The 27,445-nt window shown below is 39.2% G+C and overlaps 1 protein-coding gene across 4 annotated transcripts in view; it reads right to left on the bottom strand.

The window, feature by feature from the left end:
* Nucleotides 1–27,445, bottom strand: part of WASF3 (WASP family member 3) — a 76,022-nt gene that overhangs the window by 24,547 nt on the left and 24,030 nt on the right. For all 4 annotated transcript variants that reach the window (XM_034665001.1, XM_019804837.2, XM_019804839.2 and 1 more), the window contains exons 2-4: nucleotides 22,782–22,924; nucleotides 3,198–3,332; nucleotides 926–1,079 (exon numbers count right to left, since the gene is read on the bottom strand). In XM_034665001.1, coding sequence (XP_034520892.1) covers nucleotides 926–1,079; nucleotides 3,198–3,332; nucleotides 22,782–22,914 — 422 coding nt within the window. In that variant the 5' untranslated portion in view covers nucleotides 22,915–22,924. The remainder of the gene's footprint in view (nucleotides 1–925; nucleotides 1,080–3,197; nucleotides 3,333–22,781; nucleotides 22,925–27,445) is intronic.

Here is a 27,445-nt window from a genome sequence, read left to right as displayed (position 1 = left end):
TCCTTTGGACCCTGAGAAGGGACAGGAATTCAGACCAAAAAACTCCAAGCACTCCCCGAGAAGGACCAAAGGCCCAAGACGGTGGCACTGGAAACAGAGAACCCACTCAATGGTAAAGAGAGTCCGTCACCCAGTGGAGCTAGTCCGGGGGCAGTGAGGACACCCTCCACCACAGCCCATGCTCATGAGAGGCTGAGGGAGTGAGCTTACCTGGAAGGCAAAGGCGGGAGAAGAACAAGCTGTACAAGGACGGACAATGAGAAGGTATACGGGAAAGGAGGTGACAAAATATGGAAAGAAAACACTAATGTGGTAAGAGGCTGGGGAGGTGTTTTCAAAAAGCATTTTTAGTTTCTTAATAATAATTTCCTGCACTACTGATTTTCCATTCTTTTTCTGGGAAGTCTGGTCCTGATACTGCATCCCACCATTTTACATTTACAGGTCGATTTCTTGACTGTATTATTCACTCGTAAAAACCCGTAGTGCTGCAGCATACATTTCTCTGAATTAAATAACAAATGTCTCTGCAGTGCTGAAATGCTGAGACAGGTATTTCGCTGCATTATAAATGAATTATGCAGTTCCTTTAAAACTGACTTTGAATATGAGGAAAAACGTAACCACACACAGTATTATGCAATGTGTCCACTTGTACTTCAGATATCTACACTCAGGTATCTACAAAAGTAGCTACCTATTACAGATATCTACCACAGCTAACATCAGAGCTCACACTTCTCTGGGTGAGTTTCTCTCTATTTTGAAATATTAAGCCTTTAACAATTCTGTACCGGTAACTAATTTCGTTGTATATAATACCTGCAATTACTTTCAAAGTGTGAAAAAAAATACGTCCACAGCACTGTCCGCGTCTCTCAGCTAATCCAGACTAAAAAGGTACTGGGAATGCACGAAGCCATACCTGTACGGTGTAAGGATATTCAGAGGAGGTGGCTTATCACTCTGGTTGTAAATGTCAGCAACAGGATTAGGAATGCTGTTCTTTGAAACCACCTGCTGGTCTTGGACTGTGGAACTTTTGAAAGCTTTTTTCATGTTGATATCCTGTAGTGACACTATTCAGAAAAAAGTCCCCCGAGTTGAGTTATACAGAAATATTTTTAACTGTTCAGCAATAATTACCATCTGAGACACAATCATAAATAGAATTTATGATTCTAGAATAATAAAATCATGTTTTTATTGTTCACTTAAAACCGTGCTTAAATAGCAGGTACATTCCTTCCCTCTTATAAATAACAGCTGTCTCTATAAAATGAAGACAAAATCATGTCTTTTCTTCTTCTGTAGTGATCTAATTATTTCTTTGAACCTAATATTAGAACATCATTCTTTATAATAGCATTTTTCAGAAACCACACAGGAATATAGTTGAGTATAACAGGCATGTAAATACAAAGGGTCTGGGTATCCTGGAGGAAAAAAATTCAGTTAATACCAGTTGAACGTAATACATGTAGGAAATAAGTCTGCAAAAAAATATACAAAGGTAAAAAATGCATGAAGTTTTCCTGACACTAACATTATGGGAAGATGGTAAGGCTTTTCAAAATACATATAGTCCTGGAAATTAAGTAGCAGCATATAAAACTACACTCAGGGGTAAGAGAATCAGGGCTGATTATACTTATTTCTTGTGTTTGTGCAACACTTTACATCTCACGTATTAACTCATCTAACCTTGACAGAAACTTCTGAATTGGGCAACCTTGTCCATTAACCCACTTGACCAATGAAGCTGAGAGTTGGGCGTTAAGTGACTCTTCCAAGATCATCCAGCAAAAAAAGGCAAACCCAAAACAGAACACAGATTTCCTAACTTGGTCAAATGTTTTTTCTACTATAAAATCCATGCCAAAGACAGCAGGTAAATCTTGACTGGGAGGGGTTTTAAGGACATGAAATACACTGTAAAATCTTATGAACTCCAGTGTACAAATTAACCTTTTCTAGCACAGGGTTTATCACTGGTATTCCAATTGCAAGATCCCATAAAAAACTGAAGGAAGATGAATAAATACTAAAAATCATTCGTGATACCAATTTGAAAAATGAATGACTGGCTTAAGATGCTAAAATTTCTTACTGAATAGACCAAATAGCTATCCAAGGTTTTACTTTTCTCAAACAAGGTAAATTTTAAAAATCAGATTAAAGAATGTTCATAACGGATATTAAAATTTCGATGCTCTACATTTTTGTTAAATTTCTAATTCACTAATTTAATTATTGACTTTGGAAAAAGACCTGAACATGAGTAAACACGTTTTTTTAAATGATGAGCGATGAATTCCCTAAAACACTACATTTTAAAAAAAAGAAAACTTCCATTTTTTACTAATACTGCTATTGTAAGTCCAGCAGAAAAATCAGATACTAAGATCATTTTAACGCAACAAGAGAAATCTTAACTACCACTTTTAATATAAAGGTAAAAATAATTGTTAATCTGAAAATTTTTCTCAAATAAATATGAAATGCTTTATCTTGTTCCAGTCTAATCTGTCACTCATCCAAAAGATACAGAAAATGAAATCTTTAAGAGGGAATTGGTGAATTTTCATTTTATTGAAACTGTCACAATTTCAGGGTATATCCTCAAAATGATTATCAGTTACCTATACAGTGCTTACCAGGATTAACTTTATTCTACAACCATGACACCCAAAGGCCTTCAGTAAATGCTATTTCTTGAGACATTAAATCAGCAGGATCACCACTATTATTTACAGGCATCAACTCCAACAAGGGTAGCAGGTGGATGCCTTCACTCAGTCACGCTGCGTAAGGATCACCCTCCCTCTTAGTTGGACCACATCTTTGGAGTGATTCTGTGATTTTTAGGTAAGAAAGTATTTTTAAAAGAACCACCAATGACCTAAACTAGGGTTTCTAATACCAAAAACATTCAAAGAATCCCTTAAAACAAATACTATATGTGTATATTTTTTATAAAGAGAGTGCGGAGGGCATCTATGAGGTGGACAAGAGAAGACTCTTTTAATTATTACCTACCCCAATGTTGTGGGCTCCCCCCCTCAATATTCTTCTAGAAAGGACAAGATGAAATATCAGCACACTACCCCAAGGAAAAAGCAGTGATTACACCACAATTAATTACTACCGTCTTGTCAACATCACTTCTAGCTCATTGCTTTCATGCAATTACCTACCCTCTTCCACTGTTGAATCCAGCTGGGTAACTTTGACAGCAAGGCGATCAATTCTGTCTTGAAGAGAATTTGCTCTGATGTAGAAGTTGTTAGCCTCATTAAACAGTTCACCAAATATGTCTTCGGCATGTTTGCCTAGAGAAGAAAATGAATGGAGAAGGCCATCTGTTAAGAAGTGCCGAAGCAGCCTTCACACGTTCTCACCAATGCCGATTACTGTCAACATGTGGGATTTTGTGCAAGTGATTATAAAAATAAAGTGTCATAGTCAAAGGCCTTTAGAACTCTTGAAAATGTATTGTGGATATTAACATCTATCTGAAATTGACCCAAAGTTGTATAGTTTTAAAACATCCCCAAGAATATAGAATTTTCATTTAATTGCTACATGAGCTATCATGCAAGTTGTTTCCTGTTAAACTTCTTTGGGAAAAAAATGACCCTCATTTTGCATGCTTTACAAATAAACAGAATCGCAGGACCTTAACCTTCCTTTTACTTCCCAAGATAAGTAAATCATGTTGGTTTCTAAATTTAAGATTTCGCTTCATTCACAATTAGAAAAGTTAGCTATCTTACGCTGTGCCTAACACTCTCCAATGGCATGAAACTGTTCTAATCCGTATTTTGAAATCTAAGGATATAGTGTTGACTCTGGCACTCTCTAAAAAAATCAATATTTTGTATTCTGAGTTAAATTTTCTATATGGATTCTTGTGAGTCCCAGACATAACTACTCCCACTTCACTTAAAATGTAATAAAAAACATTTCTGAAAAGATAGAAGAACCTGCCTGAATTTCCAAATCCTAACATTATTCTTTTATTCATTTAACAAACATTTAATAACTGTCTACCCTGAGTGTGCAAGGCACACCTGCATCGTATCTCCTCTGCCAGAGAGAAGCACTTTTTAAAAAGTACTTTAATTTTAAGAACAGTTTCCAGTTCACAGCAAAATTGAACAGAAAGCACAGAAAATTCCCACACACTCCCTGCTCCCCCACAGGCTCCCCCACTATCAACATCACATACCAGAGCGACACATTTGTTACAACTGATAAACCCACACTGACAGGTCATTACTCCCAAAGTTCAATTTACATTAGGGTTCACTCTTGATGTTAAACGCCCTATGAATGTTGACATATGTATAAAGACATGTATCCACCATTATAGTATCATACAAAATAGTTTCAGTGATAAAAATCCTTCATGCTCCACCTATTTATCACTCCCCACCCCCCACCACTCAACCCCTGGCAACCACTGATTTTTTTACTGTAAGTTTTGCCTTTCGTAGAATGTCATATAGTAGAAATCATAATTAATTATAATTAACCATATTCACTTAGTAATAAGCATTTAAGGTTCCTCCATGTTTTTTCATGATAAGACAGCTTGTTTCTTTTTAGTGCTGGATAACATCCGGCTGTCTGGATGTGCCACAGTTTGATTATCCATTAACCTACTTGGTTGCTTCCAGTGTTTGGTGGTGATGAATAAGTATCTGTGTGCAGGTTTTTATGTGGACATGAGTTATCAACTCACCTGGGTAAATACCAAGGGGCAAGACTGCCAGACTGTATGGTAAGAGTATGTTTATTTTTATAAGAAACAAACTGCCTTCCAAAGTGGCTGTACCATTTTGCATTCCCACTAGCAACACATGAGAGTTCCTGTTGCTCCAATGCTCATCAGCACTTGGTGTTGTCGGTTTTCTGGATTTTGGCCATTCTAAAAGCTGTGAAGTGGTTATCTCATTTTAATTTGCATTTCCCTGATGACAGATGATGTTAAATATCTTTTCATATGCTCTGTGTCTGCCATCTGTACATCTTCTTTGGTGAAATGTCTGTTCAGGTCTTTTGTCCATTTTTAAATCAGGTTGTTAGTTTTCTTAGTAATGAATTTTAAGAAGTCTTGGTACGTTACGGATAACAGACTTTTATCAGATTGTGTCCTGTGCAAATATCTTCTCCCAGTCTGTGGCCTGTCTTATTCTCTTGACAGTATCTTTCACAGACAATTATTTCTTTTATCATGGTGCCTTTCTTTGGTGTTGCATCTAAAAAGTCATCACCATTCCCAAGGTCATCTAGATTTTCTCCCATGTTACCTTCCAGGAGTTTTACAGTTTTACATTTAAGACTATGTTCCATTTTGAGTTAATTTTTGGGAGGGATTTAAAGTCTGTGTGTAAACCTACTATTTATTTGCATTTCTACCAATTAATCACTCAAATGAGAAGAGAACTTAAATCTTCTGGAAAGAATACTTAAAGCAAGAATCACCATCATGTTTTCATAGTGTTTTACAATTTGTATGGTGCTCTGATACCCAGTTTTCAGATTGTTTGTTGTAATTCAAAACATGGCAAACTGTGAGAGTAAGAACCACGCATGTCTGTTTAGTGTTGCAGCCCAGCCCTAGAACAATGCCTCCTGACAAATGCCTGTTCAAAGAATGCACCAGCTCATGAGGTCAACAGTGAGTTACTGCTTTCATTTTCCAGATGACTAACCTGACCATCGAAAGGTGATCTGTCAAAATCTCATGACTGGTAAGTGGCAGAAAGAGATGAAACAAAACTCTGGTCTTCTAATCCCTTGCTTTTATCATATACTTTCCTGAATTTCCCTGCCTAGAAATTAGCAATTTCCATGAATTATTTCAGACATAAGCCTTTTGGTAATTTCCTGTTTACTTAACGAAATGGACTGAAATATCTGCTGCTTAAACGGTCACTCTCAGACAATGTATGAGCATTTCTTGTGAATCTAAAACGAATATAATTTCATAAACTCTCATGGTGTAACCATCTTAACAAGAAGAACTTTCTCTTGAAAAATGAAAGCAGTAAAGAAATCAATAAAAACATCTCGTATCTAAAAAGTCATCCCTCCTGCCAAAAATGGAAGAGGGATCCCCAAGACTACTGATTTCAGCTGAGCGGTAAACTGTTTCTCTTAAAGTCTGGTATCTTTGTATGGTCCTCTGGAGTCACTTAAAATTCTTTCAACAGTTTCCATTCCCACAATATATAAAGTGGTTCCCAAAAAGGCAAAGGAATAAAATAAAGTCTTCACATGAATTATATGTTTTTCAATTCTGTAACTAGATGTGGTATCCAGAATTAATGTTTGTTCACTGGCTTATAAACTCTTTTCTGATGCCGGACTTATGTATTTAATTAGCTCATGAACATCTCTATGTTGATGTCCTACAAGAATCTCAAATGCTGTACAAGTTCAAATAGGAATTCATTTTCATGTTAACTCAAACCTGCATCCCCGTGTGGAAAGACATCAACAAACCCAAAATGAAACCCAAGCAGAAATGGAGTCATCCGTGGCTGCCGCCTCCCATGACAGCTCACCGAACACCAAACCTCGATACTTGTCTCTCCCCGGCACCCCTGAGTTCACACACTCCCTGTTTCCCTCCTGCACTATATAGATCAACAACTTTGGTCTTTGCTTTCAAGTTTACCTCCCACCCTCAAATCTATTCATCACACGGCTGCCAAATGATCTTTCTTAAAGAAAGATCTGACTGTCCTTCCTACTCAACTTCTTCATTGCTCCATATCATTCTCAAGGTAAAATCTAGGCCTCTCAGTACCGCGAAGGCCCTGTGCACCTCACTTCTGCCCTTCCTTTGTGTTCCGGTCGAAATGAACTATTTGTAATGCCTAAATCCATTCCCCTTTCCCACAGATCCCACTACTGGTCTGCACTTTCAAATCCCTTCCATGCTTTGTCACCTCACTCAGAATAAAAGCCAAAGGCCATGGGAGGCTTATAAAGTGATTTAACTCCATCTACCCTGCTGGCCTCATCAACTATCACCCTCTCCTTTGCATATTCCACTCTACCTACACTGTCTCCTTGCTTTTTCTCAGACATGCTAGTCATTCTCGCTTCCGGTCTGGCATTTGCATTTCCTGCTCCTTCTCCCATTTTGTCCCAGGGACTCACAGAGTTTGGTCCCCCACTTCATCCAGATCTATACCCAAACATGACCTTCTAAGTAAGACACCTCTAGCAACCTTAGCTAAAAGTGCCATCACCTCACCACACACATGCACACACATGCCCTTGTCCCCTCCCTGCTGTATTTTTTCTCCTTAGCATACTTATCACCATGCTATAATTGTACACTTATACTTATTCATCCTGATTCCTGCCTGTCTCCTTTCATGAGAACGTATGATCCAAGAGGACAAGGACTCTCCTTGGTTCTGCGCACTGCTTTATCAGTCCCCAAGGCCTAGGACATGCCTGGTGTATAGTAGGTGCTCAAAAAGATTTTGGAATAAATGAATAAAAATGCATTAACTTAAAATCGATCCTTCAGGTTGCAGGTAGGGGTCTATAAGATCAGATGCCTCTGTGTTCCCACAACACCCTAAGTATACCTCAGTCACAGGACTCTTGACATAACCTGAATGTTGTCTCTGTTTAAGTTCTTTGAGGGTATGAGGGATGCCTTTATTTTTTTTTAAAGATTTTATTTATTTATTTGACAGAGAGAGGGACAGCCAGCGAGAGAGGGAACACAAGCATGGGGAGAGGAAGAAGCAGGCTCCCAGCAGAGGAGCCCGATGTGGGGCTCGATCCCAGAACGCCGGGATCACACCCTGAGCCCAAGGCAGACGCTTAAGGACTGCGCCACCCAGGTGCCCCTGAGGGATGCCTTTTATCTCTGCATTGCCTGTGCTGAGTGAGTGCTCAGTGAGTACCTCCTCAATAAAAAAACACAGGATCTCTTCCAGTGTTTTCTTCTTAACAAGTACACAACCAACAAATGCTCCCTCCCCAAGTAAGTTTGGGAAATGCTGGGCTAAAAAGATTAAACATGCTTCTATGCCTTGGGGTATTTCAAATCTTTAATATGCTAAAGTGCAACAGGAATCTGCAAGATAAGCATCTAGCATTCTGCGTTTTCAAACTGACGGGGCCTGGAAACACCTAATTACATCCTTTGGAACTACTGTTTTATGACACCCATTTAAGAAAATGACTGTCCCTTCAGCTGGATGATCTGTAGACAGAGTACCATGTTCCAAATAGTTTATATCCAAGACTATCAGTTGTTTACTTTGAATATCACTCATGGTCAAAATGTAACCAACTAATTTTTCTCTATTTACCCATTCACAGTTTAAAAGACATATTCCAGTCCATACCCACCCCCTAGAAAAAAATCCTTTCCCTTTCCCTTCGGTTATGCAGAAATCTAATTAATAGGGACAGCATATATCACCGAGAATATGGGAGTATACACCATCACCTCTTGCAAAAGTCACACCAGAATTCTCAAAGCATAGCAGCTACTGTTGAGAATCACATTCTGCTAGATGCTATACAAGCTGAAAAGGATAAACAACATGAGTCCTTTACCTTCAATGCTTAAAATTAACCCTATCTGGAAAAAAAAAACCCCAAAAAACATGCAATTGACACTATATTTGTATAGGAAGTTCTCAATTTATAAAAAAGAAGCAGAAATTAAGGACTCGTACTTACTCTTTTGCCAGCTGCTAAAAGTTAACAAGTGACTAAAGAAAATGGAAGAAACTATATTTTCCTGATGAACAAGAATAAAATGTTGCAAATTACAGTATTCAGTTTCACAAATAGCAACTTATTTGAAAAGCTTAATTTTACTCACTCATTCAATGGCAAGGCCATTAATAGCTACACTAAAATAATTCTGAATTGAATTAAAGACCATGCTGAGGTAAGTGCAATTTATTCATTCTTTACTGACAAAGGATCCACTTATGGATTTATTAGTACCATTAACAACTCAAGTCCAAGTATGTCAGGTTGAGAAGTATGCCTCTAAACTGTCAAAGCATTCAAAATTACGCATGGATTTTCAATTGTATTTAAAAGCGAAGATTTACTGGAAACAACCACTGTGTCTGATAGGAGTCCTTTCTGTAGAACAAGAAACCAGTCATAACAAGGTCCTTCAGAAATTTTAATACACACATCAAACACCCAGATCTTGATTTGTTGAGATTTTGGCTTTTCATTCACCCCTAAAGGTAACCAAACTCCTTGGGAGAAGGACTGATTCTAGGGCTGACGGTGGAAAAGTACAAGACGAGCTTAACTAGCATCCCTTGCCGTGCTTTTCTAAGGAAGTCCAGAAGTGCTCAGATCCATGTTGAAGGGACACAGAAGCCAGCCCAGAAAGGCTCCCACTGGCCAAATCGGGGAAAACGTAAGCTTCAAAATAAATAATAGAGACAACGGATTACAACCCACAGAATAAAGTAACAATACATGAGTTCATACGGATGAATGAATGACAAGGGAAGAAGTGAAAGCACTGACAGCAGAGTTCCAAATAATACATATAGAAGAAATTAGAGAACAACAAAAATCACCTTTCTGCAACCACCACAAGAGTAAGTGTCTGGGGCAAGAACCATTAATGGATGCTAGGATTAGTGGAGAGAAGTGGATGAAAACAGACTATTCCAAAGTCTCAATATGTTTCCCCATAAGATACTTACTAATTAATTACAGAGGGAGACAAAACTTTAATTACGGAAATCTACGGACAAAACATTACTGTGATTGAAAACAAAACGTGATGGAAGTCACCATGGGCAGTTATGGGACAGGCAGAGAGTGAGTATGTGCTTTGAGAAGAAATGCACTGAGGAGGATGTGTCATCACTCTGTCATAGTCCTGCCAATATCCTAAATCTAATCATGAGGAAACATCAGAAGACCCAGACCAAGACATTCCAGAAAATAAATGGTCAGTTCCCCTTCAAAATATCAAGTCATAAAGTCAAAGAAAAATTGAGGAACTGTTACAGATTAAAGAAGAGAGTTAAGTGTGTGTGTGTGTGTGTGTGTGTATGTATTTACTAAACATAAAATATGTAATATTAAAAATAAAAATCCTAAATATATATTAAATATTAAATATATACATGTATGTGTGTATAGGAGAAAGGAGGCCAAGGAAGAAGAGTCTCTGAGAAAAAGAAAATGTGGTAAAATAATATACAGGTGAAAGTCTGAGAATTCTCTCCTGGTTTTGACCTTTTTGTAAGACTGAAATCATTTCAAAATAAAAATGTTAAAAAAGAAGCTTTATTATAGTGTTTGTAGTAAAGTCCAATTACCATTGAATTCCATTAAGTAGAAAGTTATAATTATTGGGCCCTAAGGTTTTCCCCCCTTTTTTTACACTTAACTGACTGAGCCACCCAGGTGCCCCTTTCCCCCACTTTTTAAAGTTTTATTTTTTCTACTATGAAAGCAATCCATGCTTATTAGAAGAAATACAGAAAACATGGAAAGGTAAACAATAGGGGAAATGGCCTGAAGTCCAATCCAAGACATCCACTGCTAACATTCTTTTGTCTTTGTTATGTTTATAAGTCTGTGTAAGACAAAAAAATATAATATACACCCTGATTCTTACTGAAATCTGTCTGTGAGTATAAAAGCAATATATGCTCATGGCAGAAAATCCGGAAAACTTAGAAAAATAAAAAGTAAGAAATGCCGGGGCGCCTGGGTGGCTCAGTGGTTAAGCGTCTGCCTTCGGCTCAGGGCGTGATCCCGGCATTCTGGGATCGAGCCCCGCATCAGGCTCCTCCACTGGGAGCCTGCTTCTTCCGCTCCCACTCCCTCTGCTTGTGTTCCCTCTCTCACTGGCTGTCTCTCTGTCAAATAAATAAATCTTTAAAAAAAAAATTAAGAAATGTCACCCAGTTAACCACAGTGAACTTTTTTGTATACTTCTTCAAAAAAATTCTTTCTAGCATTTTGTAAGAACTAAGAAAATAGAGGATGATTATTAAGCATATTCAGTTTATTCAGCAAATATTTAATAAGCACTATGTACCAGGCACCATCCCAGCTGCTTGAAGAAACACAGCAGTGAACACAGCCACAAAGCTTAGGTTATACACAGACAATATACAAACAGATAACATCACGTGATGCTAAGTCCTATGAAGAAAATAAGACAGTGAGGGAACAGAAAGTGGTAGGACCTGGGTGGCACATAGGTAGTCACAAAAGGGCAGGGAACCATGCAGATATCTCAGGGGAGAACCTTCCAGGAAGAAGGCAGAAACCCGGTTGGTGTGGGAAGGCAGCCTCCAGGAGGTCAATACGGCTGGAACCCAGTGAATGGAGGGAAGAGTGGTTAGAAGACAGCAGACAAATAAATTCCTTCTCTGTGGAGTGGGGTGACGAGCAGAGCAGGGAAACCAGACAGGAGGCTGCTGTTGAGCAGAGATGCACTGGTGGCTCAGACCAGAACATTAGCAGCAGAGGGGCCAGCAGAAGTACCAGATTTGGTACATAGTTTGAAGATATCTGGTATGAGAGAGAGAAGACACAAACAAGAACTGGAAGAGTAGAGTTCTCATGTGCTAAAAAAGAAGAGGGGAAGAGAGGAGCAAGAAATAATTCAGTTTTAGACATGCAGAATGTGAAGTGCCTATTAGAAATCCAAGTGCAGATCTCCTATAGACAGTTGTATACACAAGTTTGAAATCTCGGGGAGAGGTGAAACTGAAGACTGAAGACATACGTTTGGAAGTCATCAGCGTAATGATGGCGCTTCAATCACCTAGGGAATGGGAACAGGAAGAGAAGAGCGTCAGTGACCAAGCCTTGGAGCACTCCCACATGCAGAGGTTGGGAAGATCATCAAAGGAGACTAATAAAGAATAGCTTGTGAGGGAGGAGAAACACCGAAGGGTACTGGCCAGCAGCCAGGTAAAGAAATGTTCCCCAGACTCACGACTAAGCACTGGACTTGGCAATGGGGAAGTCACCGGTAATGCTGACAAGCACAATCTTAAGAGTGGATGGGACAAAACTTTAATGGGGACGAGAGAAAATGAAGAAAGTAAAGGCAGTGAAAGTATGAATGTTCTTTCAAGGTATCTTGCTGTGAAGGGGAGCAAGAAATGGGGAAACAGGTAGAGGATGGTCTGAGGTTTAAGTCAGGAGATTTCTCCATATATTAATATTCGGTAGGCATGATGTAGACGGAGTGTGTGGGGGGGGACATGATGCAGAAAAAAGAGAGGGTGAATATAGCCCTGGAGTGAGCATGAGGATGTGGGGGTCCAGTGTTTTTGATGGAAACATCAACACTCACCATTTTAAAGGAGGGTGAGTGGGACACACTGGTACAGAACATATCAGTGGACTGATCTGGCAGAAGGGGATGTCTGTTTCTCCTCTGACTGCTTTTATTTTCCCAAATGAAATAAGAAGCAAGTCATCAGCTCAGAAGAGGAAGTTTGAGGTGGAAAGAAAGATATGAAATAGGCACTCTTAGGGCAGGAAAACTAATTAACAAAGGAATTACAGCAGGATTGCTGATCAACATTGAGAGCTCACCTGAGGAATGTGCTCGTGATTTTAAATCTCTCTTCTCTTCTCACATAAGCATTTAAAGGTAAAAATTTCCCTCTAAGTACTTCTTTAAGTAAATCCCACAAATACTTGGTTCATTATCACACACGTTAGAAATAGTTTCTAATTTCCTTTTTTATTTCTTCTTTGACCCAAGGATTATTTTAAAAGATATTACTTCATTTTCCAATATGTCAGAATTATCTAAAAAGATTATTATAATTACTGTCTCATTATCATCATGCTCTTTATGATGTCAATCTTTCAAACGTTATTATTTTATGGCTGAGCTTATGTTCATCTTGGTGAAAATTCCATGTGAACATTAAAAGAATGTATATTCTATAATTTGGGAGTTCAGTGTTCTATAAAGGTCAATTAAATCAGACTGGTTAGTAGTGTTTATCAAACCATTTATATTCTTATAGATTTTTGTCTATTTTTATCATTCACTGAGAGGTTTTTGTTAAAATCTGCAATTGTGATTCTGCGAGGTCTATTTCTCCTTTTTGGTTCCATTTTTATTTCATATTCTTTTAAATCAAAATTTTAAATTGTGAGTTCTTGACAAATGGACTCATCACTATGGAACCTCCTTCTTTATGTCCGTTTTATCATTTACTTGACATTAATATAGCCAATCAGCTTGCTTATGCTTTATGTTTACATGGTATCTATTTTACATTATTTTCTTTAAATCTGTGTCTTCATCCTTAAAAATGCATGTATTTTAGTGTTTTACCTAACCTGATAAGCTCTGCCTTACATTTTAAGTGGGTGTTTAAAATGTTTCCATTTAACGTAATTCCTGATAGGGCTGGGTTTAATTCTATCACCTGGGTACTGCTTTTCCATTTGTCCTTTCTGTTCTTTGTTCCTTTCTTCTTCCTTTCCTGCCTTTTTCTGGGAAAATCAAATGATTATCTTAGGATTCCATTTTATCTCCTCTATGTGTTATCCTAGACGTTACTGGAAATTAAAATATGCGTTCTTAATTCATCATGATGTACTTTCAAATAATACAGTACTTCTAAAACAAGGTACAACACAACACTATCGTTCCATTTACCCACTTCTAACCTTACAGCTCTCCCTGCCATGTATTTTAATTTCACATAGGGTATGAACTCTATGATAAATTTTGAACAGTCAGCAGGCTTCTCAACAAACAGATATAAATATATAATTTTTAATGAGCATTTATATTTACTACCATATTTACTTTTTCTGTTCATCTTTATTCCTTCTTGCAGATCTGGTGTCATTTTCCTTCAGCCTCAAGAATTTTTCTAGCATTTTTTGGTACTGCAGGTCTACTAAAGACTGAATTCTCTCAGATTTTTTCTGAATAAAATAAAAATATTTCTCTTTCATTTCCACTTCAATTCAGTTCATTCATATTTCATTTGGGGTCTCATTTCTGATGAGAATCAGCGGTCATGCTGAACACCACACCCGCCCTATATGTACTTTTCCCCTCTTGCTTATTATTTTCTCTTTACCTTGTTCTTTTAGTAATATTACTATGAGGTGACTAAATGGGATTTTGTTTAATTTACACTTCTTGAAATTTGCTGAGCTTCTCAAACCCATTGGTTGATAACTATCATCAATACTCAAAAATTCTCATTCATTATTTCTTCAGCCTTATTCTGGCTCTATCCTCTTCTCCTGGGACTCCAATTACCTAGGTATTAGACCCTCTGATATCGTCCCACATTTTGGATTCTCTGTTCTTTTCTTTCTCATTTTCTCTTGCAAATTAGCTTGAATAATTTCTAGTGGCTCGTCTCCAAGCTACTTCTGTTTCGACAGTCTTCAGTTGGAGCCACCAAGTGAATTCCTTTACTTCTGATAGTGGGATTTTCAGTTCTATTTTTTTTTTCTCTTTAGTTTCCATTTCTCTGTTAAACTCCCTATTTCTTCATGTATGCCATTCACCTTTTTTACTCTGTCCTTCAATGTGTTTTTTAATGCTTTCTTAGAATTTCGATATCTTTGCTGATATGACCCATCTATTTCTGAATGTTTTCTACTTTTTCCATCAGCATCTTTGACATATTCATCATAGCTATTTTAAATTCCTGGTCTGCTAATTCCAACATCCCTACTACATCTGACTTTGGTTCTGATGCTTACTCTATCTCTTCACAAACTGTGTTTTTCACCTCTTAATTTTTTTGTTGAAAGCCAGACATGCTGTACTGGGTAAAAGGAACTGGGGTATGAAGGCCTGTAGTGATGTGTTGGGAAGGTGTGGCAGGAAGGAAAGTGTTCTAAAGTCCTATGACCTTCTTTTCCAGCTGTACCGAGGTTTAACTGACAAATAAAATTGTGTATATTTAAAGTGTACAACGATGATTTGACATATAAATAGGTTGTGAGATACATATATATATATATATATATATATATATGTATGTTGTGAAATGATTACCATAATTGGGCTAATTTACATACCATCACCTCACAAAATTTGTGTGCGTGTGTGTGAACCCTTAAGACATACTTTTAGCAAATTTCAAATGTACAATACGGTATTTTTAATTATGGTCACCATGTCATGCATTAGATTCCCAGAACTTATTCATCTGTAACTAAAGGCTTGTACCTTCTAACCAGCATCTTCCTGTTTTCCCTCCCTCACCTCGTAATAACCATTCTAACTTCTTGTTTCTATGTGTCCAAATTATTTTTTAAAGATTCCACACATAAATGAGATCATATAATATTCTCTGTATAGCTTATTTCACTTATCATAAAGTCCCGTAAGTACATCCATGTTGCAAATGGCAGGATTTCCTTCTTTTTCAATGCTGAATAATATCCCATTGTATACACATATAACCGTATCTTCCTTGGCCCTTCATCTATCAATGGTAGTCCTATGATCTGGTCTCAGTCTTCCAAGTGAGCCTAGGTCCCTCGGTCTCACGTCCCTCCCCCTTAGATGAGAAAGGAAGGCAAGAAGGGGCTGGAGTAGGTATTTCCCTCCCTCCCCGGGGGTTGGTTAGGCTCTGGTAAAACCCAACTCCCTTAGGCTCCAGTGAAACAGTTTCCTTTGAGGGCAGGCGCTAAGAAAACACAGAATGCCACGGCTGTATTTCAAAATGGTTACTCTTCCCCTCCCTCTGAGGGAAGCACAGGGGATTTTTCTCTGATATTCACTGTGAGAACCTGATAGGACACTTGACGGTAAAACTCTCGGAAGTGCGGGAGTCCCCACTAAGAAGGGACCCCCTAGAGCTTTTAACACTCAAACTTGTTCTCACTGAGCCCCCAGTAATCCACCAGTCTTTCCAAATTTGGGGGTAGTGGTCTGAACTGTGACCTCGGTTCTCTGACAGATCTAAGAAAAGCTGTTAGGTTTTCAATTTGTTCAGTTTTTTTCTTGCTGTGTGACCAGGAATGATTTTTAAGCTCCTTAAATGCCAGACTGGATGGAAGTCCCTTCAATATACTTTTCATAGCTATTTTAAAGTCCTTATCTGCTAATCCAAAATTGGGGTCATCTGTGGGTCCTGCTTCTACCAACTTTTTTTCTCCATTATGAGTCACATTTTGGGGCTCCTGGGTTGAGCGTCCAAGTTGATTTTGGCTCAGGTCATGATCTCAGGCTCTGAACTCAGTGGGGAGTCTGCTTAAGATTCTCTCCCTCTAGCCCTCCCCCTACTCGGTAGTGTGTGTGTGCGTACGTGTGTTTACACATGTGCGCTCTCTCTCGAAATAAATAAATCTTAAAAAACAAAAATTATGTCACATTTTTCTCCTTTTCCACATGTCTTATAGTTTTATTTTTTCAATGAACGATGTATATAGAAGAACAGTAGAGACTGAGTTGGAAAATGTTTTGTCCTATAAAAGGGCATGCTTTACAGAGGAATACAACTTTAGACTGCTGATAACAGCAATTGTGTTCCTAATATGGGAGTGAACATAGTAAAGTTTTAGAATATTAAGAACCTTTAAAATCTTCCCTCAAAGTTTTTAGATGGTCTGCTTTAGTAACAGTGTAAATCAAAACAATTAGAAAAACATCTATAAATCACATAAGCCTATATACTCATGAAATAGGAATAAGAGATAATAAACCAGAGAAGGACTAAACATTCAGATTTGGCTGACTCTCCAACTTGTGCTGTTATGAATTATTCTACATTTAAATTCTGCTACGTAGAGATCCATCTAGGAAAAGGAGAAATGAAAAACAACCTCACTCATAATTACTTTTATAATGCCCTCAAGGAAGTATTTCTGATATTCCAGGTCAAATGATGGGTCGGGAAGGTGCCTGAATTCCCAATAACTCTGCCTTTTGAGGGAGGGCGCTCTTACACTTGCCTCCAGCTCGCTGACAGAACTTTTATAGTGTCCTAAGTATACATTACTCACCTCCCTTCACTGGCTTTCTATTTTAGTCCACAAGAAACGCAAGCATTTATCTCAGTTTGAAGCGTTAAAATTTTTAAAATTCTTCCTGTTTCTTCCCATCTACTTCTGTCCAGATACAGCAATACATTTTCTCTTAACATCCCCTTTTAACCCTAGCTTTAAATGGCATGGAAATGTACTTGTGATCTATTTCCTACACATACTGTATTTGAATATCTTCCCTTCCTCTCACAAATCCCATTTGGCTACAAACATCTTGGAAATCTATTCAGTGCATGCCTTCAAAATACTTAGATCTCTATTCTGAGTAGAACTGTACTTGGTATAATCAATTATTATGACTCCAAATTTTAGACCCGATTAGATAAAGCAAATGTGAGCAAGCCCTTAAGGTAGTACCTTCATGTGGATCTGGCATTTAGTTTGATATGAAGCAGCATGTACCATAAGGAGTATTAGTAAGAATATTAACCACTTATTAAAATCTTTGAGAAGAAAACAGACCTCCTTTCTTATTCATGCAATTACCTAAAACATGGAAATTAACAAAAATAGATTTTGTAACAATTTTTTAAAGGTAATATTTATTTATTTATTTGAGAGAGAGAGCACACACACACTCGAGCAGGGAGAGGGGAAGGAGGAGAGAATCTTACAGCTTCCATGCCCAGCTTGGAGCCCGACACAGGGCTCCATCTAATGACCCTGAGAGATCATGACCTGAGCTGAAATCAAGAGAATGACACTTAACTGAATGAGCCACGCAAGTGCCCCTGCAATAATTTTTTAAAGGAAAGACATTTTTAAAGTTAATAGAGTCTCAGAATTTTTTTTAAATACCAAAAAGAACCAGAGATGTATGTACTGGTTTACACAGGAATTTACAATAGTGTTCCCCACCCCCCAAACAAGGAAACAACTTATATGGTAACAGTAGGAAAACAGCCAAATAATTATGGTATATCAATATAATAATCTCTAGCTATTAAAAATTTGTTCTTAGAAGAATCAAAAAAGGTGCTTACTATATACTGAGTATAGGCTACAAAACCATATGTAATAATAAGATACCATTTTTACAATGATACATACAAAGCATTACCAATTATCTTCTCTGATTAATGAAAATTTTGTAATTATTTTTCCTTTGTGTTTTCCTATGCTCTGATAAGTTCTAATTATCTCATTAATACCAGCTAATATAAGCAAAAACCTTGGGGGTGAGGGGGGTTGTACTAAAGGTCTGACCCTTTTCTTTGTGACATCTTGGGAGCATTCATGAGGTGGGGGAGAGGAAGACCACTATTATCATAAGAACAAAGAGAAAAGTAGTAGTAAAAAACACCCTAGAGGTATTAAAGAAGACTTACATCATCCTTGACACAAATGCCCTATGTTCCCGTGTTCTTTTTTTTTTTTTTAAGGTTTATTTATTTATTTAGAGATAGAGAGCGTGAGCGGGGAGAAGGGAAGGGGGAGAGAGAACCCACAAGCAGACTCCCTGCTGATCATGGAGCCCAACCCTGATAGCATGCCCTGAGCTGAAACCAAGAGTCAGCATTTAACCTACTGAGCCACCCGGATGTCCCCCCATGTCCTTTTTTAAACAAATTATATTAAAATTACATTATAATATCAGTAGGAATTTGATTGCAAGATACTGTAATTTTAATTGAGCAACTAGCTGATAGGAACGAGCACTCAGATTATTAATCAAGGAACATGATGAAAAAGCACTCCTGATTTAAAAGTTACTGCTACACTAAACTGTCATTTGAAGAAAAAAAATCAATACTCCATAGCTAGAAAACCAAACAACACACTATTAATCAAAACTGTTTAAAAAATGGCTTCCCTGTCTCACTTCCACTACCCCCAGATCAATCCCATTAGAAGTTAGGAACATACAAAGAAAAAAAATCTGAGAATTATTAGATTAATTTTTTATTTTGTTGAAGAAAGCTTTGATACTTTTTCTTTAACTATAAGGCTGTTCAAGTTACAAATTTCCTCTTTCATTTTTATGACTGTCCTTAAACTCATTATAATAATCAATATTTTCTCATTGAAAAGATTTCAATTCCCTGAAAAGCCTGGTAAGAATCTAATGCTGACAAAATTTCTCACTCTTTAAAGCCAAATGTCTGGGGGCGCCTGGGTGGCTCAGCTGGTTAAGCATCTGCCTTTGGCTCACATCATCATCCCAGGGTCCTGGGATGGAGCCTCACATAAGGCTCCCTCCTCAGCGGGAAGCCTGCTTCTCCCTCTCCCACTCCCCCTGCTTGTGTTCTCTCTCTTGCTGTCTCTGACTATGTCAAATAAATTTTAAAAATCTTAAAAAAAAAAAAAAGTCAAGTGTCTAATTTGAATATAATGGGAACATGGTACCTAGCAAAAATCTACAAATTCCCCAGAAGTTATATAGAGTTATAGGGGTGAATAATCATTAATGAATAAATCACTGATAACCAGAAATGTGCTATTCTACCACCAGTAAGTAGTTAAGTATATTAGTTTCCTACAATTACATCCTTGGCATCCGTATCACTCTACTCCTCTTTCTGTAAGTCTCTCCAGGCTGCAGGCATGGATCGCACATGAAAGGGGAAGAAAGGAGGTCTGCTCTGCGGATCCCCGAGCACTGCTCCTTGAACAGGAGGGAAAGGCCTCCTGCGCAGGTCCAGGGACCAGGTCTCTCTCTATCCTGCTGCACCCTGTGCTCTTTCTCACTGTCAGCTCCTGTCTCTATCTGCACATTCTGTCTTCCTTTACCAGCTGACTTCCTCTGCCTTCTCTTACACTCTGCCTACAACTCTAGCTTCAGTGTGCTGGTGACCATCACTTCTTCAGTCCTGGGTGACATTTCAGCAGCAGGTCCCATAACAAACTAGCAAGCTGTGTTTCTTAGTTCAAACTTCCTGTAAGCACAGGACTGCCCCAGCTCATCTTTTCAATCCAGATACATGGTATCCATTTCTACAGATCACATCTCTAGTGCACTCCAATAATTCTCTCTGGAGGGATTCCTAGCATCTCGTTTTAAAGCTCCCCCAGTGCCTCTAATGGAGACAGGGTTGAGACCCACTGGGGTAGCCTAACAAAGGCTGGCTGTCTTTGAGGCCAGTGCGCATCCGTGGTCTGCTCATGAGGCAGGAGTAGATCAGGTGAACGCAATGAAACCAAGGCTGGGGGGTACATTAGTTTCCTTTTGCTGCTTTTCCTTGTTGTGTCAAATGACCACAAGTTTAGTGGCTTAAAACAACACACATTAATTATCTCACAGTTCTAGAGGTTAGAAGTCTGAAATGCAGGGCACAGGGGTGGCTCAGCCAGTTAAGCGCCTGCCTTCAGCTCAGGTCATGATCTCAGGGTCCTGGGATCAAGCCCCGCAACGGGTTCCCTGCTCAGTGGGGAGTCTGCTTCCCCCTTTCCCTCTGCCCCTCCCCCTACTTGTGCTTTCTCTCGCTCTCTCTCTCACTCTCTGTCAAATAAATAAATAAAAATCTTTTTTTAAAAAAAAAAAGAAGTAGTAGTCTGAAATGGATTCCACTGGGCTAACTCAGGTTTTGGCAGGGCTGTGTTCCTCCTGGAGGCTCCAGGGGAGAATCCATTTCCTTGCCCTTTTCCACCTTCCAGAAGTGGCCTACATTCCTTGGCTTGTAGTCTCTTCCTCCATCTTCAAAGCCAGAAATGGTTGATTGAGTCTCACATCACATCATCCAGCACGGGTTCCTCCACCTCCTTTGTCCACATTTAAAGGAACCCTGGGATTACACTGGATAATCAAGGTTAACGTCATTCTCTTAAGATCTCATTAGCAGATTCATTTCCCCATCATGTCGCACAGGTTCCCAGGATTAAGATATGGACATCTTTGGAGGAGCCATTATTATTCTGCCTACCATGAGCAGACTACATGGAACAGAAAATACCGTGTGTGGGGCTTTACTCACAAGCACCATAAACACCACCAACATAACTAGGCTGAGTATTATTACAGCATGAGATATAGCTTGACTATTAAAACTTTAACCACTTATGTTAGTTTTCATTTCTTATAATCCACATCAATAGACATTTCAGCCATAAAAACAAGAGACCAAAGCATTCATAAGAAAAACATGAATTCAAACAAATATTTTTATCTTTCAATAATTTACAAGCTATTTTCCTACAGTTATACAATTTATACATTTTATCAACAACCACTACCCAAAATCAATTGTAATTAGTTTGGATTCCAAAAGAAATCTATTTCAAAACACATTTTAAGTAATTTCCAAATTGCTTTTGCCTCAGCTAATGATTATATATTAAAAATACAACAACACAGTACAATTCCTTTAAAGAAAAATAATTATCCACAGTGTTCCTTTTTCAAAATTTCAATAAAAGCACTTGAACATTTTTAACAAACATTTTCCTGTGCTTGAGGCTACCGGTATGTGAAATCATGGAGGTTTTTCTAGTTGTTAACATAGACTCTGAAAAACTTAACTGTGAAAACCTGTCACCCAAAATGCATCTAAACCAAAGAGGAGTGGGACAAAGTGAGAAAACAAGATCATGACATAAATGTAAAAGTTAGGGGTGAAAACATTCTGACTTCAAAAAGCTTTGAAGAAAAATGCATATTCATGCATATCTGAGTCTTCAGAAATGAACTATTTCTGGGCACCTGAGTGGCTCAGTCACTTAAGCCTCCGACTCTTGATTCTGACTCAGGTCATGATCTCAGGGTTGTGAGGCTGAGCCCCTATTGGGCTCCACACTGGGTGTGGAGCCTGCCTACGATTCTCTCTCTCTCTCCCTTTATCCCTCCCCATCCCCCTAAAAAAATAAGATAAAATAAATGAACTATTTCTTGGGTATTTCACATTAATGTTTGAAATTAAAATAACAAAGTCCTGGGGTGCCTGGGTGGCTCAGTCAGTTAGGCATCTATCTGCCTTTGGCTGAGGTCATGATCTCAGGGTCCTGGGATTGAGCCCTGCATCGGGCTCCTTGCTCAGCAGGGAGTCAATGCTTCTCCCTCTTCCTCTGCCCCTCACCCCACTCCTGCGTTCTCTCACTCTCTCTCTCTCTCAAATAAATAAATAAAATCTTTTTAAAAATAATAGAAAGTCCCTTCTTCCTTATACTTGCATTTGCTTGGATTTATATGATCTATGTGTGTAATATATACAAAGTGCTGTCTATACAGAATAATCAGCTTATCTGTTGACCTCAATTCAGAAGTTAGTACCTGCATTTAGGTTAAAATTAGCAAATCTCACTATTTTTTTGGCTTTAATCTTTGATGCGCTTGGAATATTATTTAATCAACAAATATTTGAGCATCTACTCTATGCCAGCCATGTTACAAGTGTTAACAATCTTTCAATTTATCACGTTAAAAAAAAAAAACAATTAGTCCTGCCCAAGCTTAACGAAATAATTCAATTTTTTTAAAAAAAGTATCAATCACTTTATCCTCATTTAATAAGCTTTTTAAAATTGACACTACTTTGAATCCACACATTTGGTCTTATCTAATAATTTGTAAGCTGGTCAATTCTAACTTGACATCTTCAGCATATAAAGCTGGTATCACGAGACCAGTGATTTATTTCACACTGGGAAAATCGGGCAAGCTGGAGAGGGCTCTTTGCTTCAAAGTTGTGGTCTCTTCTTCGGACAAAATTAACTACCAAACTGAAATCAATTTGCTAATGGTAACATTAACAACATGTCACTGATAATCAGAAAACAGGTGTTCTAGAAATGAGATGACTTACTTAGACTGCTTAGCTGGCGTATGATAGCAGCAAGAGTACTATTGGTTACACATTCAAGTTCACTGGTAATCCCTTCAGGCAGGGCTCCCCGGCACAAGTGCCGGGGTTCGATGTTCCTCTTCACTAAAGGCATGGCTCACAATCTGAAAATTAAAAAGACATTTTTTAAAAAATGCTCATATTCACATTTTCAAAAGTTAGAGTTTTAATTCCCTTGAAAACTGATTCCTTCCCAGGAATTTTCATTACCCTTTCTATGTGAATCAACTAAATACACAACAGATGTTGAATTACGTAAATTTTATCGATTTCAAAGACAGAGAGTACAATCCTACTTTTATAGAAAGATAACGTAAGCAAGATTTCCAGTAAAGTATGAACGACCGAATACATGCATTTTTACCTTCCTTTCCTCTCTAGTAAAATGAAAAGAGATAGAAAAGGCATAAGCCCAGAAGTGCTGGGGCAGGAAAGGACACAGCAGCCCAAAGCTGGACAAGCCTAACCAGATAAAGACACAGAACGGGCCGTACCCAGGCTAAAATGAAGGAAGATGGGAAATGAGCCTGCCTGAACCACAGAACTTCACCCACTCTCCCCAGCAAAGGCTCAGAAGCAGGGGGTGCCATGTGTCCATGAAACGGGTGAGGGGAGGATGGATCCCTAGGGGGGATAAGCCAATGAACCAGACATACTATAAGGATCTATAAGAAGGAATATGAAAACAGGACGGCTGGCTTTTAAAAATCCATTCACAAATTCTGTCTCCCTTCCCGGGCTGCCCCCACTCCACTGCACCCAGCCGTCTTACTTTCTGGTGAATTCCAGAATTTGGACTTGAGACACAAAACATAGCTAAAGGTTAGGGGAGGAAATGCACTGAGGCCGAGAGTATTAAGTCAAAGACTAGACTGGATGTAAGACAGAGTTGCTCCCCCCACCCTCATTCCCTAGCTCACCTCTCCGCTTGGCTCCCAGAGCACTGACAGCCTGCTTTTCACTCCCCACCCCAAGAGACTGCGACGTTCCTCCCAGAATGTTGGAAAAGAAAACATCTACAAACATGGACACTGAGCCAGGGCTTCGCCCTATGGAAAATGCCAACCAGGTCATCCTACAGCTACACCTGCTAATGATCCCTCCCCACACAATTTCCCATCAGCTTTTGATGCCTTAGACATAAATAAGAATGGACAGTGAAAGATCACCAGACACTTCAGGACAGCCTTCCTGGCAATGTCCTGGCAATTCTTTTCACTTCTCTCCTCAAAAAGTACATTATAAATTAACATAAAATATCAACTTTTTGTTTAAGGAGGCATATACAGCTTCAAACCTACTGTTTATGCAACCGATCTACTGCTCATACAACAGTAAAAAAATCCAATGACTGGGATATACTGTCATTTTGACAAGATTATCATATTGCCCAACTTGTAGGAATGTAAAACAGAAAAGCCTAGGACATCTGGTTAGCAGTCAAACCAGCCCTGAAATGCCAATCTGGAATTCTTGTTATGTGAGACAAATAATATACCATTTGCTTAAACCACTGTAGTTGGGTTTCCCTCACTTGGAGTAAAACTTATTTCCAGCTGGTACAGTAACTGAATGGTACACTGTATCTAAAGAACCTGGAATGTAGTAAGCATGTAATCAATGTTTGCCTTTCTTCCCCCTTTCCTTAAAATCTTTGCTCATGGATCTAATAAATACTTACCGAGCACCTACCCCTACCCAGCGGTATGGGGGGCGACAAGGACCCAGTGGAGATTGAAAGCAGACAAGGTCCCTCCCCCAGTGGAGCTCTATTCTATGAGGAAGCAAGACATTGATCCAAACACAGATTCATGAACTCGGGGTCAAAAAACCATTTTGGGGGGTGGGGTGCTGAGTTGTCTGCAGAGTCACGGCCAGCCTCTGGTGGATGCAGGGCATGACTGCTGACTTGAAATCTGAAGGGTGAATAAGGGTCTTGTAGTAATGTGGAGAATAAAGCAACAGAAGGCAAAAGTGGGAAAATCTCTGCTCGGTTATCCAATGTTTGACTATTTCTATCTTATGTCCATGAAGGTGATAGTTCAACATACTGACCATATTTTCCGACTCAAATCCTACTTCACCCATTGACTTAGGTGCATTGCCTATAGCACTTCACTTCCCTCTCTGTGCCTCTGTTTCCCCACCTGTCAAATGGGGACTACAGCAGTACCTACCTTAGAGAGTGAGAATCTCATGAGTTATTAACACATACAAATCATTTAGAACAGCTGGCTTATAGTAGCGTTCAAAAAATTTGACTGACCATATTCATTTTATGGTATCATACATGTTATAATGTTAATTATTATTCCTATTATAATAAAAAAAGGAAGAGTTTACTAGCTGATGATAAGGCTGGACCACAGAAAATAGATAATAATATTTGTCTAAAAATTATGTGAAAGAAGAGGGACACACTCAAGGAAGGAGTGCTAAAATATGTAAATTCTAGATCTCCACGTCTCAAGGCAAAAATATAAGATGCACTGTGAGCTGTCATGACTTTCTGGGGGAACCCATTAGAACAACAAGATGGTAACTAATCACAATAGCAATGAATCAGAAAACCAGAATTCATCACAAGGAAAAAAAAATCATTGACAAACTTAATAAAAGCAGAGAGTATGGAAAGAAAAATACTGAAAACTCATCAACAGGGACTCACACCATGAAATCGAGAAGAAAATTGAGCAACAAAAGCCATAACACCCACAAAGAAAAACAGAGCGACACGGGGGGAGGAGTTCAGCAGCAGATGCTTCTAGAGACAGCGCAGGTAAGCTATTAAACTGGATGCTTTACAGGAATCAGAGTTCATGGGTAGTCTGCCTGTAATGCTGGTTTGTGAAACTGGCCCAAGCATGAATTCACTTTTAAAGAATTTCTCAAAAGAGGGATTTACAAGAGTTCGGGGTAAATGTAAGATTCAGGAGCTGAATGCTATGCATAGAATAAATATTCCCCTCTTCTGCATTCATTTTATATTTATTCAGATAAATGGCACTCTTTTCCCCTATTTTTAGGCTTTGGACATGCCCAGAAAACTTGCCAGTACAGCACCTCCCCAGCTCACCATCCATATTTCTTTGGACCTACAATTATTCAAACGCATACCGATTTAATGATACACCTATCACACAGAGGTTCCCACCAGCATGTCCCAGACCTGCCCACAGCTAGTTCAACTTCCTCCCCTCTTCCCCTGGACTGGGTAGTTCCCCAACATCAGATACCCCTGTCATTCACTAGGGCACAGGTGGGAGCTAGCACAGGCTGTCTGCCACACGGGAATCTCAAAAATGCACACACGACTTTCCTGACGTTCTCAGTTAGAAGGGCTCATACCCTGCTCTGATATTCTGCCCACCACTGCCAAATCCTTCAGTTTCATATTTCAGACATGCCCCTCTTGGGTCACACAGCGAACTGCTGACTTAACGTGGTGGGTACCAGAAGGCCCCAGGGGTACCTGGCAGTCTCACTGAAGGTGCTAACCCAGAGGCTTGCTGAAGACGTATTAGGACACAAAAGAGAAAAGCTTCACTCTGTAGAGGCGTATTAACCATGTCTTTTACACCTGTATTCGGATACTGTGACATCTTGGAGGCAGATGGAGGTCCCTGGATTGGACAGACTGCTTCTCCCAGAATGAGCCAATTCCTAGAGTGAGCAAACTCACTCAGGAGCTCACCTTTCCTATGCAAGCCTACCAACCCAGAGCCTACGTCTCCTCTCTCGGCTCTCACACCCAGGCCATCGTCCGCCTGCCCTTACCACCCCAGTGCCAGGAACCAGGGAACTAGGGACAATATTATGCCCCAAAGCCTGCTGTAATTATTCAGCCAATCCCAAACCTGCTTGCTCTAACTCACCCATCCCTTCCCACAGAAACCACAATAAAGGCTCTTGCCCCTACCTCCCTCTCTCGCTCCCTCTGTCTCCAGATAGCCCTCAAACCTGGTGCTTCTCCAGATAGCCCCCTCATGAAGTGGCGTAGCCCCCTCATGAAGTGGCATACCCCCCGTCTTGGGATCTGGAGCACTTATCTTTTCACCGGCAGCCATCACCCTATCTGTTGGCCTCACCATATGCCCCCTTTTCTGTTAATGTACTATATTTTAAAACAACAGGGAAGTCTGGGAAAGATTTCCACGAGGCACCACAGCAGCTGTTCATCAGTGTGACCATTCTGAGCGACCTGCTGGAGTCTATGTGCCGGGTACCAGGGTAGGACTTTCTCCCAGGGTACACTTGAAGCTTTCTGAATTCCGGGACTGAGTCTTCAAGTCCTGTGTTTTCCACACTGACTTTTACGGTTCCCCAACACAGCCTGAGCTCTGAAAAACCGTCTGCCAATTGCACACCCACATGCGTAGACAGACACGTCTCTATCTGGCCTTCTCCTTGGGTATTCGTCTGCAGTTACTACAGCATTTCAGCTCTAATTAACCCAAGCTTTCATTTCTCACGATCGTTATGCATCTACTTGGCACTCCCACACTTGTCTAAATACAAATGACAACAGAAAGAGGCCATGCTACTCTCTTCCCAATTTTAGAAAAATTGTTTCGTAGTTCCTTTTTAAAGTTCTAATTACCTAGCAATGACTTTTATGGCTTTCC

Source organism: Ailuropoda melanoleuca, chromosome 7 (genome assembly GCF_002007445.2).
Source record: "Ailuropoda melanoleuca isolate Jingjing chromosome 7, ASM200744v2, whole genome shotgun sequence".
NCBI classification, from domain to species: Eukaryota; Metazoa; Chordata; class Mammalia; order Carnivora; family Ursidae; genus Ailuropoda; species Ailuropoda melanoleuca.
This window is presented reverse-complemented; position numbering and strand designations above follow the sequence as displayed.